This window comes from Saimiri boliviensis, chromosome 5 (assembly GCF_048565385.1).
Source record: "Saimiri boliviensis isolate mSaiBol1 chromosome 5, mSaiBol1.pri, whole genome shotgun sequence".
Lineage (NCBI taxonomy): Eukaryota > Metazoa > Chordata > Mammalia > Primates > Cebidae > Saimiri > Saimiri boliviensis.
In genome coordinates this window covers 8,962,829-8,980,213 of record NC_133453.1, presented here as the reverse complement: position 1 = coordinate 8,980,213, position 17,385 = coordinate 8,962,829, and the positions used below count along the sequence as shown (strand labels likewise).

The following is a 17,385-nucleotide window of genomic DNA, read 5'->3' as shown; positions in this document are numbered from 1 at the left end:
AGTGAGCTGATATGGTGCCATTGCACTCCAGCCTGGGCAACAAGAGTGAATTCCATCTCAAAAAAAAAAAAAAAAAAAAAGAAAGAAAGAAAGAAAGAAAAAGAAAAGAACAAAATGTATTTAGAATATAAATTTTAAAAAATTTTTATTACAAAAAAATTTTGAACACTTTCTTCCCTGAAAACTGTTACATAGTGATCAAAACAGATGTGACAACACCACCAATCTCCAGGTCACCACGGCCAGGTGGGGAAGTGTAGCACCCTGTGATGTATTTGCAGGGTTCTCCAATTGCTACTGCATGTGTAAAACCCGTATTCTCAGTACCAAGTCCAGTTAGGTGTTCAGCAGGAATGTTAAATAAAGATTTTTATACTTTTATTTTAAAAACATGTTTTCCTTTCTAACTTTTTATTTATTTTTTGTTGTTGTTGTTGTTGTTTTTGAGGCGGAGTTTCACTCTTGTTACCCAGGCTGGAGTGCAATGGCGCGATCTCGGCTCACCGCAACCTCCGCCTCCTGGGTTCAAGCAATTCTCCTGCCTCAGCCTCCCGAGTAGCTGGGATTACAGGCACGCGCCACCATGCCCAGCTAATTTTTGTATTTTTAGTAGAGACGGGGTTTCACCATGTTGACCAGGATGGTCTCGATCTCTCAACCTCGCGATCCACCTGCCTCGGCCTCCCAAAGTGCTGGGATTACAGGCTTGAGCCACCGCGCCCGGCCCCCTAACTTTTTAAAAACAACATTTTAATCCAGGTCCCCTGCATATCCTGCACTCGCATGGCAAAGGCTGGTCTTTGGGTCTCAGAAGACTACAGTGCAGCGGGGTCACTGACCCGCCCCCGCCCCTTCACCAGCCCACGCTGGGTCAGAGCAGCGTCGTCCTTAAGCGGGGACAGACCCGTGTTTACAAGATTCTCAACCCTTGGCTGATGTAACAGCGTCATCAGCCTTCCTTGGGGAGAATGAAGACTGTTTTTACCCTCTTGTTAAAAATGCTCATTTAATTTTCGGGCCAGGCGCGGTGGCTCACGCCTGTAATCCAAGCACTTTGGAGGCCAAGGTGGGTGGATCACTTGAGGTTGGGAGTTCAAGACCAGCCTGACCAACATGGTGAAACCCTGTTATTAAAAAAAGAAAAGGGACCAGACACGGTGGCTCACGCCTGTAATCCCCTAGCACTTTCGAAGGCCGAGGCGGGTGGATCACGAGGTCAAGAGATCGAGACCATCCTGGTCAACATGGTGAAACCCCGTCTCTACTAAAAATACAAAAATGCTCATTTAATTTTCAAGCTTCTTATCCTTCTTTCCTTTATTTTTCTTCTTCCTTCCTCCCTTCTGCCTCCTCCTCCTCCTTCTTCTTCTTGTTTTTAAAGCCAGGGATTCGCTCTGTGGCCCAGGCTGGAGTGCAGTGGCCTGACCCATGGCTCACCGCAGCCTGTACCTCCAGGTCTCAAGCCATCCTCCTACCTCAGCCTCCTGAGTAGCTGCGTCTAAAGGCGAGCGTCACCACACCTGGCTGATTTTTTTAAAAAGTATTTTTGTAGAGACGATTTAACTATGTTGCCCAGTCTGGTCTCGAACTCCTGGGCTTAAAAGATCCCGCCACCTTGGCCTCCCAAGTGTTGGGATTGCCGGTGCGGGTCCCCGCCCCGGGTTTCTTCTCTTTCTCACATTTTTTACGCAAAAAAGTCTGAGCCCTGAAGCTGCGCTGGTCTCCTGCCTCCAGGGGAAACGAGTTTATTTCTGCTTGCTCTCTCTCCCTCTTTTTTGTTTGCTTATTTGTTTTTAGTATTTTTAGTATGTTTTGGAAACATTTCGTTTCAATAAGTGTTTGAAAATCCGCTCCCCCGCCCGGCGCTCCCGGCGGGCACCTCCCACTTCCCAGCCCGGAGAGGGTGGGCACCACTCCCAGAAGCGGGGACGCGTGGGTGTGGCTCGGGGGCGCTTGCCTCCCCCACCCAGCGTGCCCCGGGCCGCGAGCGTTTCCAGTCGGGTCACTTCTGGGGGACGAGAAAAGAACTGCCTGAACGGTCAGGACACTTTTTCCCGCTCCGGTTTTCCCGGGAGCGGACAGGGGCAGTGAGGTCGGAGCGGATCCGAGGGTCCCTGCCTGGTCCCGCGGGGCGGCCAGCCTCCCGCCCTGAACCGAGGGGACAGGAAGCAGGTCGGGGGCTCAGGGACGCGCAGACATCGGCGGCCTCCTCCCTCCAGGCTGGCGGTCCCCGAGCCCTGGCGCCTCCTTAAAGCCGTGGCTCCGCCCCGCCCGCCCGTCCGCAGTCCCTCCCAACCGCCGGGTCCTCGCCGCCTCGGCTGAGTGGGGTAGAGCCTCGAGCCTGCGAGGAACGCGCCGCCCGCCAGCTCCCTGTGCCCCGTCCGGAGTCCCCGCGTCCCCGTGTCCTGCAGTCCGCCGCCATGGCCAGCGAGGAGCTGGCGCGCAAGCTGGAGCGCCGATTGAGGCGCGAGGAGGCCGAGGACGGCAGCCCCCTGCCAGCTCCCCTCGGCGCCCCAGCCCCGGAGCCCCCTGCCCGCCCACCCACGGCCAGCGCCGACGCGGAGCTGAGCGCCCAGCTGAGCCGGCGGCTGGACATCAACGAGGGCGCCGCGCGGCCCCGGCGCTGCAGGGTCTTCAACCCCTACACGGAGTTCCCGGAGTTCAGCCGCCGCCTCATCAAGGACCTGGAGAGCATGTTCAAACTGTGAGCTCCCCCCGCGCGCCCTTCGCCCGCGGGACCACGGAGGGAGCGGGAGGGCTTTCTGACCCGAAGTCACGGGCCGCGCTTGGGCGGGGAGGTGATGCAGGAGTCCCGGGGTGCGGGTAGCCTTTGGCCCAACGCAGCCAGGTTTGGCGCGCTCGAGTCTGTCTCCGCGAGGTGGGGGGACGGGGTCTGGGGGTGGGAACACCGGGAGCAGGAGCCGCGGCTCTCGGGGACTGAGCCCAAAAGTTCTTGGCGGCCGCTGGACCCGAGTTCCCGGTCCCCTAACTCCGACCGCTGGTCCCGCCCCCTCCACCAGCGGGTCCAGAGATTTGCCCCGAACTCAACTTCTAAGAAAGGGAGCGGTCGTCGCGCCTCACCTGCCAGCTTTCACCGTATCCCCCAAGGGAAAAATTAGCCCCTGTTGGCCTTTATCTTTTAAAATAAAAAGGGAAAGTTAATCCTTGGCTGCCGCTTGGGGTCAGATGTAAACTCGCTGTAAGAGATTCAGGACGTTTCTGGGGCGAGCGCTATCCGGCAGCCTCCTGGGGGTGTCATGGGAACCGAACTTGGCCGTTGCCACCTGTCCGGCGGGGGCTTGTCCTGGCCTGCTCTGTGAGCCCCATTGCGCAGGGACCGGCCAACTGGGGAACCACTGAGTGGGAGGCAGGCGATAGAGACCCACTAGTCTGCATCGTCGCCTGGAACCTCCCTGGACCTCAGTTTCCTCATCTGGAGAGTGGGAGCTGTAACGGTCCCTGCCTTTTAAGGCCAAAAAATATTTTGTACCCCGTAAGCTCTTAACCGAGCTATTAATATTATTTCCAGAATTGGGCCAAGACCGGAAAAATGCCTGGGGGAGCTGAGGCGGCCGGCCAGGTCATGCTTGGGCGTTTTTAAAAGCGCATGGAATGCGTTTGCCCTCCGCGTGGAGGTTCTATTTAAAGGCGCTGTGGCTGGCGCTGCGTCGCCTGAGCCTCCGCTGCCCCTGCACGGAGGTCTGCAGAGCCGGCACCTGGGAGCCTCCGCCTCCTCTGCTTCCCTGGCACCCTGGTTTCTTTGTCTGGCTTCCAGGCACTGATCTGTCGTGTTTTCTGGGTCCAGTTTGGGCAATTCAGGAAGGCCGACTTGAGTTTAAGAATGCGGCTGGGGGCCGGGCGCCGTGGCTTGGCTCACGCCTGTAATCCCAGCACTCTGGGAGGCCGAGGTGCGCGGATTGACTGAGCTGAGGAGTTCGCGACCAGCCTGGGCAACACGGTGAAACCCCGTCTCCACCAAAAATACAAAAAAATTATCCGGGCTTGGCGGCGTGCGACAGTAAGCCCAGCTACTTGGGAGGCTGAGGCCGGAGAATTGCTTGAACCTGGGAGATGGAGGAGGTTACAGTGAGCCGAGATCATGCCACTGCACTCCAGCCTGGACAACAGAGAGAGTCTCCGTCCTAAAAAAAAAAAAAAAAAAAATTGCGGCTGGGGCGAAAATGGAAAAGCAATGTGTGAGGCAAAGCTTGTTTGGAGTCCCTTTGATTTCTCTGGGCTAACGCCTTTCATGGGAAGACTGCCCTGGCCAGGCTGCTCCCAAGTCCCACCAGTTCCTCCCAGTCCAGCTGGACTTAGGGCATCTTGGGGACCGACCTTTATCTTCAAGTTGTCTTGGGGTCACTCAGGCTTCTTTTGTCTTTCCTGCAAAACAATCTTTGGAAAGATCAACGTGTTAGTCGGCTACCTAAGTGTAATGAAAAGAGTCCATATGCTCAGAGGGCCTTAGGAGGTGAAGCAAGGTGGTGTCTGTGAGCAAGCAGGTACTGGACCAGGATCAAGCAAAGGGGAGCCAGGCACAGTGGCCGATGGCTGTAATCCCAGCATTTTGGGAGGCTGAGGCCGGAGGATCACCTGAGGTCAGGAGTTCGAGATCAGCCCGGCCAAAATGGTGAAACCCCCATCTTTACTAAAAATACAAGAATTAGCCCAGAGTGCTGTCGTGTGCCTGTAGTCCCAGCTGCTTGGGAGGCTGAGGTGGGAGAATTGCTTGAACCAGGGGGGCAGAGGTTGCAGTGAGCCGAGATCATGCCATTGCACTCCAGCCTGGGTGACAGAGTGAGATTCTGTCTCAAAGAAAAAAAAAAGCTAAAGGGAAGGCAGGATGTGGCCTGGGATCCCAGCCTGGCTGACAGTTCAACTGGTACTTGGTATTTCTTTCTAGGTTGAGTTTTCTGTCACTTGCAACCAAAATTGGCATAAACAAAAGGGGTATAATTTGGCTGATGAAACCAAAAAGCCATTGCTAGCTTCAGGTATGGCTGGATCTAGGAGCTTAGGTGCTGCCATCAGTGCTTAGTTTCTCTTTTTGTTGAGCTAGTTTCTGTGTTGTCCCTATTCTCAGATGGCTCATTCTTGGTGGTGGTGGTGGCGGTGTGGCCACAACAGCTTAAATTAATAACGTAAGAATGTTAAAAACCCTAAAGAAAACGTAACACACCAATTTGTTTTCTGTTGGATTACCTTCCAGATTTTACTCATTGCAGTAGCAGTCTGTAAGGCTGTGAAGAGCGAGCTTCCTGGGTTCCTGGGTTCAAACCCTAGCCCCACCACTTGCCACCTGGAAGGTTCCTGAAAAAGTTCCCGCCACCCGGGCAGCTTACTTAAAAGCTCTGTGCCATCAGTTTTTCCCTTCTGTCAAATGGGAAAACATAGGACCTGCCATGAGGGGTTATTGTGGGGCTTAAATTTATTCATGTTTGTGATGCATTTAGCTCCATGTTTTGGCCTATGGTGAAGGCCCGGTGGATTTTAGCCATTAAGCTTTAGATTATCACATATCTGTAATTTGGGTAAATGTGCACATTTTATGTTGTCCTTTTTTATTTAATACTTTACTTTGCTGAGTCCACTTTATCCTTTGACACTGACTTAGCCCACAGTTTGAGCTGTGGCGTGGCAACCTGGCCTCTGGGTGAATTCCGGGTTTTGCCCTTCGGGTTCTATGGAAGGAACTCGTTAGCTCCTCTGCTGCTGGGTGAGGACTTTTGTTTCTTAGAGCTGCCTGAATAAAATGCCACAAACTGAGTAGCGTAAAACAACAGCGGTGTATCGTCTCATAGTGCTGGAAACCAGAAGTCTGCCAAGTCTGAAACCAAAGTGTCAGCGGGCTGTGCTTCCTGGGAGTCTCCAGCGAAGACTCCTTCTGTGCCTGTCTTCTCGATTCTGGTGGTTGCCAAAATTTGGGGTATTCCTTGTATCAACGCATCACCCTGATCGCTGCTGCCCTGGGCACTGGGTGCTCTCCCTGTGTGTTTCTGTGTCTTCATGTGGACTTCTTATAAGGATACCAGTCATTGGATTTAAGACCCACCAAATCCAGTGTGACTTCATCTTAATTTAACTTTTACATCTACAAATAGCCTGTTTCCTGATAAGGTCACATTCTGATGTTCTGGGTAGACATGAATTTCCCGGGCGGGGGACAGGGTGTGGAGGGGGTTTCTGTTCAGCTCAGTGCAGGGAATGAGAAGAGCTGCCCAGAGCTTGAGCACCATCTCTGGAGCCTCTTCCGAGGAAGTTCTCGGATTTAGGGAGGTCAGAATCTCAGATTTACCCAAAAGCCAGTATGACTCCCACCCCCATCAGACAAAGGATGCCTTCCCAAAGCACCACTCTAATTCACGTCGATTCACCACCCAACTATAAAACAAAACTGGCCAGGCAGGGTGGTTCACGCCTTTAATCCCAGCATTCTGGGAGGCCGAAGTGGGTGGATCACCTGATGTCATGAGTTTGAGACCAGCCGGGCCAGCATGGTGAAACCTCATCTCTACTAAAAATACAAAATTAGCCGGGCTTCGTGGCAGGTGCCTGTAATCCCAGCTACTTGGGAAGCTGAGGCAGGAGAATCACTTGAACCTGGGAGGCAGAGGTTGCAGAGAGCCGAGATCAGGCCATTGCACTCCAGCCTCGGCAACAAGAATGAAACTTTGTCTCAAAAAAACAAAACACAAAACCAACAGAACCCACACAACACCCCCCTTCATGCCAGAAACACACCTATTTCCAGCAAGAATTTCACTTTTGGCCAGGCACGGTGGCTCACACCTATAATCCCAGCACTTTGGGAGGCCGAGGTGGGTGAATCACCTGAAGTTGGCAGTTCAAGACCAGCCTGACTAATATGGAGAAACGCCATCTCTACTAAAAATACAAAAAAATTAGCTGGGCATGGTGGTGCATGCCTGTAATCCCAGCTACTTGGGAGGCTGAGGCAGGAGAATTGCTTGAACCCGGGAGGTAGAGGTTGCAGTGAGCCGAGATCGTGCTGCTGCACTCTAGCCTGGGTAACAAGAGTGAAACTCCATTTCAAAAAAAAAAAGAATTTCACTTTTAAGCAGTTTCTAGATTCACATTCTGATGTCACCTTAGTTCATTAGGCCCCTTGCAGTATGTGACCTGATTAGACACCCATTCTTTTTGTTTGGGGCTGGAAAGATCCATACAGATACTGGGAGACATGCTTTGATCATTTAAATTTGATTTTCCTATTTAAAAGTATTTGGCTTAGGGATTCCTTACATTTTCGAGGCTCAAAAAAACCAGATCCTTTCCAGCCTCTGAGCTTGTTGGGTTCTTGGAGTGGTGTGTGGTTTCTCTTTGTATGCTCAGGACCCAGCACAAACGAGCCTGGTTCTTAAACGGTGTGTTGTAGAAGAAAGAGGTTTTCTAATGAATGTGGGAAGCCAGAGGCATCATCAGCCCAGCCAGAGAAAGTTCCCTCTCCGTTTCCAAGCCTGTTACTGGATAGCCTGAGCCAAGAGAATAGTGGCCTGATTTTAAAAGAAGAATGAGAAGGCCCAGAAGAAACTGACTCTACAGTGTGTGTCCGTGGCTGTAACGTGAGCTGGTGGAGCACTCGAGGTTAGACAGGAAACTTTAATTATCCTGGACTTATCTAGAGGCCTCTTTCAAAGGGAGGCAATGAGGGCAGCCACTTAAAGGCAGGAGCCCAATGCAGCATCTTAAAATGCAGCTGTGAGGTTTTTGCAGCATACTAAAAGCTTGTGTTTCAATTCCCTGAAGAGAGGGTGGGACGAGAACATTTGGCTACGGGAAAGCTGTCTTTTTCTTAAGAATCTCAAACAGTGATGTCACGGATGTCCTGCCAAAGCCAGAGTCCTGCATTATCAAGGTGCCAGTGAAACCCGAAAAGGTGAGGCTGTCGTGGAATTCTTCATTTCTCATCCCCTCTCTCTCCCAGCTGCTTTTTCTCCTCCTTAGTCTTGTCTCTAAAGGATGGAGAAACGGGTATAGGCTTGGAAGCCTGGGAATTTGCCAAAGAAGTGAAGGGAGCCCTCTTGGGGCAGGTGACTGGGGAGGTGGAGGTGAGGCTGCATACTGGCATCCTAATCTTTGGAGTGAATTGACTCTAAAAACGGGAAAGATGGATGGAAATGAAAGGAAGAAGTTAAGCGCTTTCTTTTTCCTTGGAGAAAGGCAAGAGGTACCGACTTGTCCTGGCTGTCGCTTCAGTCAACAGTGATCACCTTAGATGTGAAATGCTCTCAACTGCTCTGGAGTTTGCACATTTGACAATTTTGAATTGGGGGGTGGGGTAAGAGGACCTCTTGTCCTGAATTCTGGAGGACGGCCTTAGGTCAGCCTTCTGTTTTGGGGTCCTAGTCTCTGGCAGAAAGACCCCATGACTTGGAACTGTGTCTCAGACCGGTTTTTAAGTGCTGGCTGCTTTTACTTGCCCGCACGTGTGCTTAACCCATGTAGGAGGAGCTGGAAGCAGCTTCTGCAGTTGGGGGTGGGTTTATCTTTGCAGGGAGTTCCTTCTTCCTCCTCATTCCTCACTCCCCACCTCCCTCTCTCTGGGACGTCTCTTCCACTATCCTCATTACAGAGCCATCGAATTTTATGAGAATTTGAATAATGGGAATTTGAAGTCGAGTGATGAAAAGTTTATAAAGTCTCTTACATTATGCAAAAAAGAGAAAAGTCCTTTCCCCCTTCTTCACTACAAGATCAATTAAGAAGTGCCTGATTTCAAAGCTGTAAGGTTCTTTTCTCAAGATAGGGTCTCGCCATGTTGCCTAGACTAGTCTCTAACTCCTAGGCTCATAGGCATGGGCCACTGTACCTCTCTCTCTCTCTCTCTCTCTCTCTCTCTCTCTCTCTCCTCTCTCTCTCTCTCTCTTTTTTTTTTTTTTTTTTTTTTGAGATGGAGTCTCACTCTGTCACCAGGCTGGAGTGCAGTGGCACAATCTCGGCTCACTGCAACCTCCGCCTCCCCTGTTCAAGTGATTCTCCTGCTTCAGCCTCCTGAGTAGCTGGGACTACAGGCACACACCACCATGCCTGGCTAGTTTTATATTTTTACAATTTTATATTTTATATAATTATATAATTTTTAATAATTTTATATTTTTTGTAGAGACGGGGTTTCACCATGTTGCCCAGGCTGGTCTCTTAACTCCTGGGCTCAAGTGATCCGCCTGCCTCGGCCTCTCAAAGTGTTGCAGGCATGAGCCACTGCACCTGGCCACGACTGGAGTTACTGAGAAATGGAACAGAAGGTCTTGCAAGGTGGTGAGCTCTGTTCTCTGGAGTTTCATTGGAAGGGAGGTGGTCTGGCTCCCTGGCATGAGAGGCTTGCAGTTAGGAATGGCCAAAAGCTTAGGGAGGCTGGGAGATGGGCTAGATCAGGCGTCCCCAAACTTTTTACACAGGGGGCCAGTTCACTGTCCCTCAGACCATTGGAAGGCCGCCACATACTGTGCTTTTCTCACTGACCACCAATGAAGGAGGCACCCCTTCCTGAAGTGCGGCGGGAGGCCAGATAAATGGCTTCAGGGGGCCGCATGCAGCCCACGGGCTGGGCCATAGTTTGGGGACACCTGGGCTAGATGGCTTTCAAGTTTCCTTCTAGGCCATGGGTGGGCAAACTTGTTCTGCAAAGGTCTGGATAGTCAATCTGTTTGGCTTTGGGCTCTGAGGTTTCTGTGGTCCCTCTGCAGCTGGCCATTGTGATAGGAAAGCAGCCACAGGCAATATGCAAATGGATTGGCCTGGCTGTGTTCAAGTAACACCTGGTGAGCGTGATTTGGCCTGCAGGCCATAGTTAGCCAGTCCCCGTGCTAGGCAGCCGCTTTAAATTCTTGGATCCTGAGCTGGGTCTCACGTCCCCTTTCTCACTTGGTCTTTCCTCCCATCAGTGGCCTCAGGTCCAGAGGAGACACGGTGGAAGCTTCGTGTCCCCCAAGTTGGGTAGGCAGCACAGTGAGGCCTGGGTTGCTGGACCCAGAGCTGCTTCTGGAAGATTAGCCTGGAGCAGGAGCAGGGACTGCATCTTAGGTGGCTGAGGAGGCCTGGCAGCTGGCCCTGGGGTCACACCCCACCCTGGGAGGGGTTGCCTTCCTATGGCTGCCCCTAAGAGGCAGTCCACGGTGTGTTTGAACTTTAAAACTCCTGATGAAAAAGACAAATGAGGCCGAGAGCAGTGGCTCATGCCTGTAATCTCAGCACTTTGGGAGGCCAAGGCAGGCAGATCACAAGGTCAGGAGCTCGAGACCAGCCTGGCCAACATGGTGAGAACTCGTTTTTACTAAAATACAAAAATTAGCAGGGCATGGTGGCAGGCGCCTGTAAATCCCAGCTACTTGGGAGGCTGAAAATCGCTTGAACCTGGGATTCGGAGGTTGCAGTGAGCCAAGGTTGTGCCACTGCATGCCAGCCTGGGTGACAGAGTGAGGCTTGTCTCAAAAACAAACAAAAAAAAAGACAAATGAAAAACAAAAGCTTCTGAGCATCAAATAACTAGGGATTTCTTAAAAAAAAAAAGAAAGAAAAAAGAAAAGAAAAACAAAAGCTAATTAGCCTTTCGTGTCTGCTTACTTGAGCCGTGTGGTAGGAGAAGGAATTCTTGACCTCCAGTCTTCGAACTCTCAGCGATCGTGTGCGGAACTGCACTCACACCTGCTGGGAGGCCTTGCTTCTCAAGGAGATGTATGGCTCCTCTCCCAAGAAAAATTTGATATCTACTGGTTTGGAGGGAAATGGGAGATAAGAATCTTATGACTTAAGGAAAATTTATTTTTTGTTATAAAATTATAATGTTCCCCATTTAAAATTTCCTTTAAAACAATAAAGATCTGGCCAGGCGCGGTGGCTCATACCTATAATCCCAGCACTTTGGAAGGCCGAGGCGGGCAGACCACCTGACGGGAGGAGTCGGAGACCAGGTTGACCAACATGGTGAAACCCTGTTTCTACTACAAATATAAAAATTAGCGGGGCATGGTGGTGGCAGGTGCCTGTAGTCTCAGCTACTTGGGAGGCTGAGACAGAAAAATGGCTTGAACTGGGGAGGAGGAGGTTGTAGTGAGCTGAGATTGTGCCACTGCACTCCAGCCTGGGTGACAGGAGTTTCGAAAAAAGAAAAGATAAGAGGCCGGGCATGGTGATCCTAGCACTTTGGGAGTCTGAGGCGGGTGGATCACCTGAGGTCAAGAGTTTGAGACCAGCCTAACTAGTATGGTGAAACTCCGTCTTGAGAAAAAAAAAAAAAAACAGTAAAGATTTTTAGGGAGCAGAGAGTGGAAGCTGATGCTGTTCTGTTCCTGAGGGCCACCTCCAGCCGGTTGGGTGCATGTTCTTACACAAGACTGTTGAGACAATCTATGCTCTTCTGCCTGTATTACTTGGGAGGTCTTTGGCTCAAGTGATGGAAAACTCTGCCCCAAACTCACTAATGAATAAAGAAATGGATCATCTCATGTATGAGGGAGTCCAGAGGACAAAGGTGGCCCTGGGGCAATGGTTGGTTGCTGCTGTCAGCCAGGACTTGGGTTTCGTCCTCTGCCTTCCACCACCCTCTGTGCTGGTGTCACGGTACCAAGTCATGAGGTTCCCCGAGTCACATCCAGCTGTGACAAAATCCAGAGGCAGAAAAACCTAGCGTTCTTCTAAACAATGAGGAAATTAAAGTGTAACCAGCTAGAAGTGGACAGGAAAGAAAGAAAAAGAAAATAAACAATGAGGAAGTCTTCCTCTATATGTGCCCCAGGCTGGGCTCTGGCGTCCCATCTGTCAGCACTAGGTCACCGGCCCATCCAGGGGTAGTGTCTGTTCCCTGAGGGGTGGAGCCAAAATGGGGTTCTGTTACTGAGGAAGAAGAGCTGGGTTTTTACTGAATAGTGTTCCATGGCTCTTTTCTGTCCATCTGTGTGCTTTGTTTTTGGTTTGCTTTGTTTTTTGAGATAGGGTCTCGCTCTGTCACCCAGGCTGGAGTGCAGTGGTGCGATCATGGCCCACTGCAGCCTTGACCTCCCAGGCTCAAGCCATCCTTTTGCCTGAGTCCCCTCACTCTAACACCGGGCTAATTTTTTTTTTTTTTTTTTTTAAGTAGAGATGGAGTTTCACCATGTTGCTGAGGCTGGTCTCAGACTCCTGGGCTCAAGCCGTCTGCCCACCTTGGCTTCCCAATGTCCATCTGGGTTTTTGTTGTGTTGTTTTTAGAGGCAGAGCCTTGCTCTGTTATCCAGGCTTGAGTGCAGTGGCAAGATCTGGGCTCACTCCAACCTCCACCTCCCGGCTTCAAGTGACCCCCCTGCCTCAGCCTCCTGAGTAGCTGGGATTATAGGGCGCTACGATGCCCAGGTCATCTGTGTTTTTGTATACATGGGAGGGACTTTTGATGTCAGGCTTGGTTTCTGGAGGCCAGGCAGGGAGCAGCGCATTCCTGGGGACTCCCGAAGACCAAATGCAGAGGTCTTTCCTGAGGAACTTCTGTCATTTTCACTGGGATTCCCTGTGATTTTTTTTTTTTTTTTTTTTTTTTTAGACAGAGTTTCGCTCTTGTTATCCAGGCTGGAGTGCAATGGCACGATCTCGGCTCACCGCAACCTCCGCCTCCTGGGTTCAGGCAATTCTGCCTCAGCCTCCTGAGTAGCTGGGATTACAGGCACGCGCCACCATGCCCAGCTAATGTTTTGTATTTTTAGTAGAGACGGGGTTTCACCATGTTGACCAGGATGGTCTCGATCTCTTGACCTCGTGATCCACCAGTCTCGGCCTCCCAAAGTTCTGGGATTACAGGCTTGAGCCACCACGCCCGGCCCCCTGTGATTTTTCTCTTGTGTGTGAGGGTAGACCCTTGGCAGCTAGGAGTGTGCATTTGGCTCTGTGTGTGCATTTGGCACTGGGTGGGCTGCCTGTATTAGCCACCCCCTAGGCCAGCTTTTGGCGAAACCCCCGCTTCCATCTCATGTCACCCTTCCACCCTCCAAAGAGCCTGCATGGTGGGCCTGCCCCCGAGTGTGGAGGACTCAGTCATTCCCCTCACCCTCCTGGCAGCTCACTGTCTTGGAAAACTGTTGGCTGTTACCCCCTGTCTCTCCAGACCCCCTCCCCAAACCTCTTTTATTGTCTTTCTCATCAGGGGTGCCATGCCTCTGATTTCCTCTCCTCTTAGAAGGGGCTCCAGCTGCTACCTTTGGCCAGGAGTCGCTGTGTCTTGATGTTCCTTGGTTCCTTTAGTGGCTCCTGGCTTCTGAGGCTAAGGACCCTTCTGTTGGCTTGAAGGCCTTTGTACAAGTCACGTGTGAGTGTGTGTTGGGGGTGTTCAGGGCTGGCTTTCTTTTTTTTTTTTTTTTTTTTCTTTGATACAGAGTTTCGCTCTTGTTACCCAGGCCGGAGTGCAATGGCATGATTTCGGCTTACCACAACCTTTGCCTCCCGGGTTTAAGCGATTCTCCTGCCTCAGCCTCCGAAGTAGCTGGGATGACAGGCATGCACCACCATGTCTGGTTAATTTTGTACTTTTGGTAGAGATGGGGTTTCTCCATGTTGGTCAGGCTGGTCTCAAACTCCCGACTTCAGGTGATCCACCCGCCTCAGCCTCCCAAAGTGCTGGGATTACAGGCCTGAGCCACTGCGCCCAGCCTAATTTTTTTTTTGTTTTTAAGAGGTAAGTTCTACTATTGCCCAGGTTGGTCTTGAACTCCTGGGCTCAAGTGATCCTCCTGCTTTGGCCTCCCAAAATGCTAGAATTAGAGATGTGAGCCACAATGCTGGCCTGCTTTGTTCTTTTAATCTTAGGCTAGCACACGCTACTCCCCAGTCGTGTTGCTGAATGAAGGTAAATTCTTTGTTTTTGGAGCTAAGACATGGGTAGCCAGTGCTGGCGGCAGCCTCCTTCCAGGCCAGCCAGAGCCTTGGAGGGGTCCGGGCATCACGTCCAAGGCAGACACGCCCTCAGCCCTCTGCCATGAATCACTGCAGGAAGGAGGAGGAAGTTCAGGACTTACAAATGGCCTTGTGCCCAGGGCTGGCCACTCTGCCTCTTCCTGGTAGTGAAACAGCAGAGGCTCCCACCCCACAGGGCTGTAGCTGGTCCCAGCTCTAGGGTTAGACATCTCCACCTACCAGGTTCCCCCAGCACCCCTCACTGAGCACCTGCTGTGCCTTGGGACAGCTCTGATCAAAAAAATCTGGCTGCTGACAGTCCTCACTCTTTGCCCACGGGGACCTAGTGAACACTGTTGTGGCCCTGGAGAAGTGCTGGACTCTGACGCTGTCCTGTTAGCTTTGGTGGTGACAGGGTCTCTGCCTCCTCTCTACATGCCTTGTGCCCCTCCACCCTCTAATGGCTGACTTCATGGAGCATTGGGTGCCCTCAATGCCACCTACCAGCCCCACTGACAGAGCTTACTGTGCACAGGGCTGTGCTTAGTGATTACCATATGGGAACTCACGCTTCACAACACTCCAAAGTGGGTACCATATCAGAACCCATTTTACAGATGAGGAAACTGAGGCACAGAGTAGCCAGGGAACTCGCCTGAAGTCACACATCTTGGAAGCAGTAGAGCTGCGATTTGAACCCAAATGGCCTGCACTCTTGTCCCGTGTCATGAGCCTGACTCACTAATGTCATTCCTACGTCCCAGCTTTCCACCCTCCACGTCTCAGCCATCCTTGACACCGTCCCAGCACAGCCAGGCAGGGCTGTGGCTGGCACAGTCTCTGCAGGCAGCCTGAGTAGCTGCCTCAGACATGGCCTCCCTGATCCATCCGACGTGTTGTGGCTGGGTGGGCCTCGCCAGAGCCCAGATCTCATTACCTTGCTTCCCGCTTCAGAAGTTATTTTGGGTTGGGAGGGGGCAATATTCAGCATTCAGCAGCTTCATATTGCCCGAGGAAACAGTCTAGACCCCTCATGCAGATCGTTGAGGCCCACTTCAGTCGGTGGCTACAGTACTCTGTCTCTGTTTCTCCCAGCCTGGGCCTTGCACTCACTGAGCTGAATGGCCCCCATAGCCTTTCTCCTATAACCCTGCAATTCCCAGTTGGTTACACTTAGGTCCATCCATTATTGCTGATTCTTTTTTTTTTTTTTGAGATGGAGTTTCACTCCGTTGCCCAGGCTGGAGTGCAGTGGCATGATCTCAGCTCACTGCAGCCTCTGCCTCCTGCGATCAAGCGATTCTTCTGCCTCAACCTCCCAAGTAGCCGAGATTACAGGCATGCACCACCATGCCTAGCTAATTTTTGTATTTTTAGTAAAGACGGTTTCACCATGTTGGCCAGGCTGGTCTTTTTTTTTTTTTTTTTTTTTTTTTGAGACGGAGTTTCGCTCTTGTTACCCAGGCTGGAGTGCAATGGCACGATCTCGGCTCACCGCAACCTCCGCCTCCTGGGTTCAGGCAATTCTCCTGCCTCAGCCTCCTGAGTAGCTGGGATTACAGGCACGCACCACCATGCCCAGCTAATTTTTTGTATTTTTAGTAGAGACGGGGTTTCACCATGTTGACCAGGTTGGTCTCGATCTCTCGACCTCGTGATCCACCCGCCCCGGCCTCCCAAAGTGCTGGGATTACAGGCTTGAGCCACCGTGCCCGGCCCAGGCTGGTCTTGAACTCCTGACCTCAGGTGACCCACCTGCCTCATTCACCCAAAGTGCTAGGATTATAGGCGTGAGCCACCATGCCCAGCTGATTATTGCTGATTTTTATTTTTATTTTTTATTTTTATTTATTTATTTATTTTTTTTTGAGACAGAGTCTCACTGTCATCCAGGCTGGAGTGCAGTGGCTTGATCCCAGCTCACTGCAACCTCTGCCGCCCTGGTTCAAGGAATTTTCCTGCCTCAGCCTCTCGAATAGCTGGGATTGCAGGCTCTTGCCACTGTGCCAGGCTAATTTTTGTATTTTTAGTAGAGACAGGGTTTCACCATGTTGGCCAGGCTGGTTTTCAACTTCTGACCTCATGATCCCCCCTCCTTGGCTTCCCAAAGTGCTGGGATTACAGGCATGAGTCACCACACCCAGCCTATTGCTAATTCTTATGAGGCTCCCTACCCCTCCAGAGTGTTCTGCAGAGGCAGAACGTTCATGGCCGAAAGTGGCTAACCTCTTCCTGCAGTCCCCACACCCACCCCAGGGCTGGGCCCAGGGCCATGGACAGAGCAGGCACCTTGACCTCTGTGGAGGTTTCTGAGTTCTGCCGGCTGCAGCCACACTGTGGCCCTGATTATTGCTGAGGGGAGCTTCACGGCTCCCCAAGGCCGTGGGAGGTAATGTGAGCCTTCAGTGGGGTCATTCGGTTCCCTCCAGCAGAGCCACTGATCCACCTGGGCACACGCCTGTAAGTGAGACATGGAAAAAGGTAAGTGACCACCTTCTCAGGTTGTCCACAAGACCTCGTGACCACTCGGTGTGCAGTCGTGGCCTTAATTAGGGCACTTATGTTCCAGCCCAGTGTTCTTTCCACTGAGGGCCGCCGGGTTTAAGGTGGTGTGGGCCTGGAGTGGAGGACGCAGGAAAAGGGCCTGCGGGCAGCAGTGGGTGGAGAGGAAATACTGAGAGCTGCGCAGGTGGCCGTGCAGGGTGACCTTGCCTCCCGCCTGGGGTGATGGCAGAGTGCTCCATCACCCCAGGCGGGAGCCAAGGAACCCTGCGCTGGGCCTGCCTCCGGCCTCCTCTGCCTCCTCTGAGATCTGTGCTCCTTGGGCCGCTGCACACGCCCTCGTTGGGGCCACCCCCTGGCCGTTTCCTTCCCTGACCTTGGCACTGCTGGCACTGCCACAGGCACAGCCCTAATAGAGTCTGGTGTGGAAACCCCATGTTGTTTGGGAACATCTGTTCCCGGATATCCACAGGGCTCCTGGGAATTTCAGAAGTTGGTTTCCGGGGGCACCTCCAACCCAGTTTCCCAGCACCTCAGAATTCTCCTATCAGAACTTTTATGCAGACCCGGCAAAGTGGCTCACTCCTATAGTCCTAGCACTTTGGGAGGCAGAGGCAAGAGGATCGCTTCAGCCCAGGAGTTCAAGACCAGCCTGAGCAACATGGAGAAACTCTGTCTTTACAAAAAATATAAAAGATTAGCTGGGCATAGAAGGTATGGGCCTGTGGTCACAGCTAGGCAGGAGGCTGAGGTGGGAGGATTTTTTGTGCTTGGGAGTTGGAGGCTGCAGTGAGCTACTATTATCACACCACTGTACTCCAGCCTGGATGACAAAGCGAGACCCTTTCTTCAAAAAAAAAAAAAAAAGAACTTTTCTGGGATGTGTTGGGAGCCTGGGGAGGTGCCTCATTACTGCGCTTTCACAGCAAAGAAGCAAGATGTGCCCACTGATACCTCCCTGGGCGGAATAGACCTCTAACCTCCCTCCCACCCTTAGGGATGGCTCAG

General features: G+C 51.9%; 1 protein-coding gene across 1 annotated transcript in view; it reads left to right on the top strand.

Moving 5' to 3' along the window:
* Window positions 1-2,265: 2,265 nt before the first annotated feature.
* Window positions 2,266-17,385, top strand: part of EFHD1 (EF-hand domain family member D1) — a 54,312-nt gene continuing 39,192 nt past the window's right edge. The window contains exon 1 of the mRNA XM_039470011.2: window positions 2,266-2,704. Coding sequence (XP_039325945.1) covers window positions 2,421-2,704 — 284 coding nt within the window. The 5' untranslated portion in view covers window positions 2,266-2,420. The remainder of the gene's footprint in view (window positions 2,705-17,385) is intronic.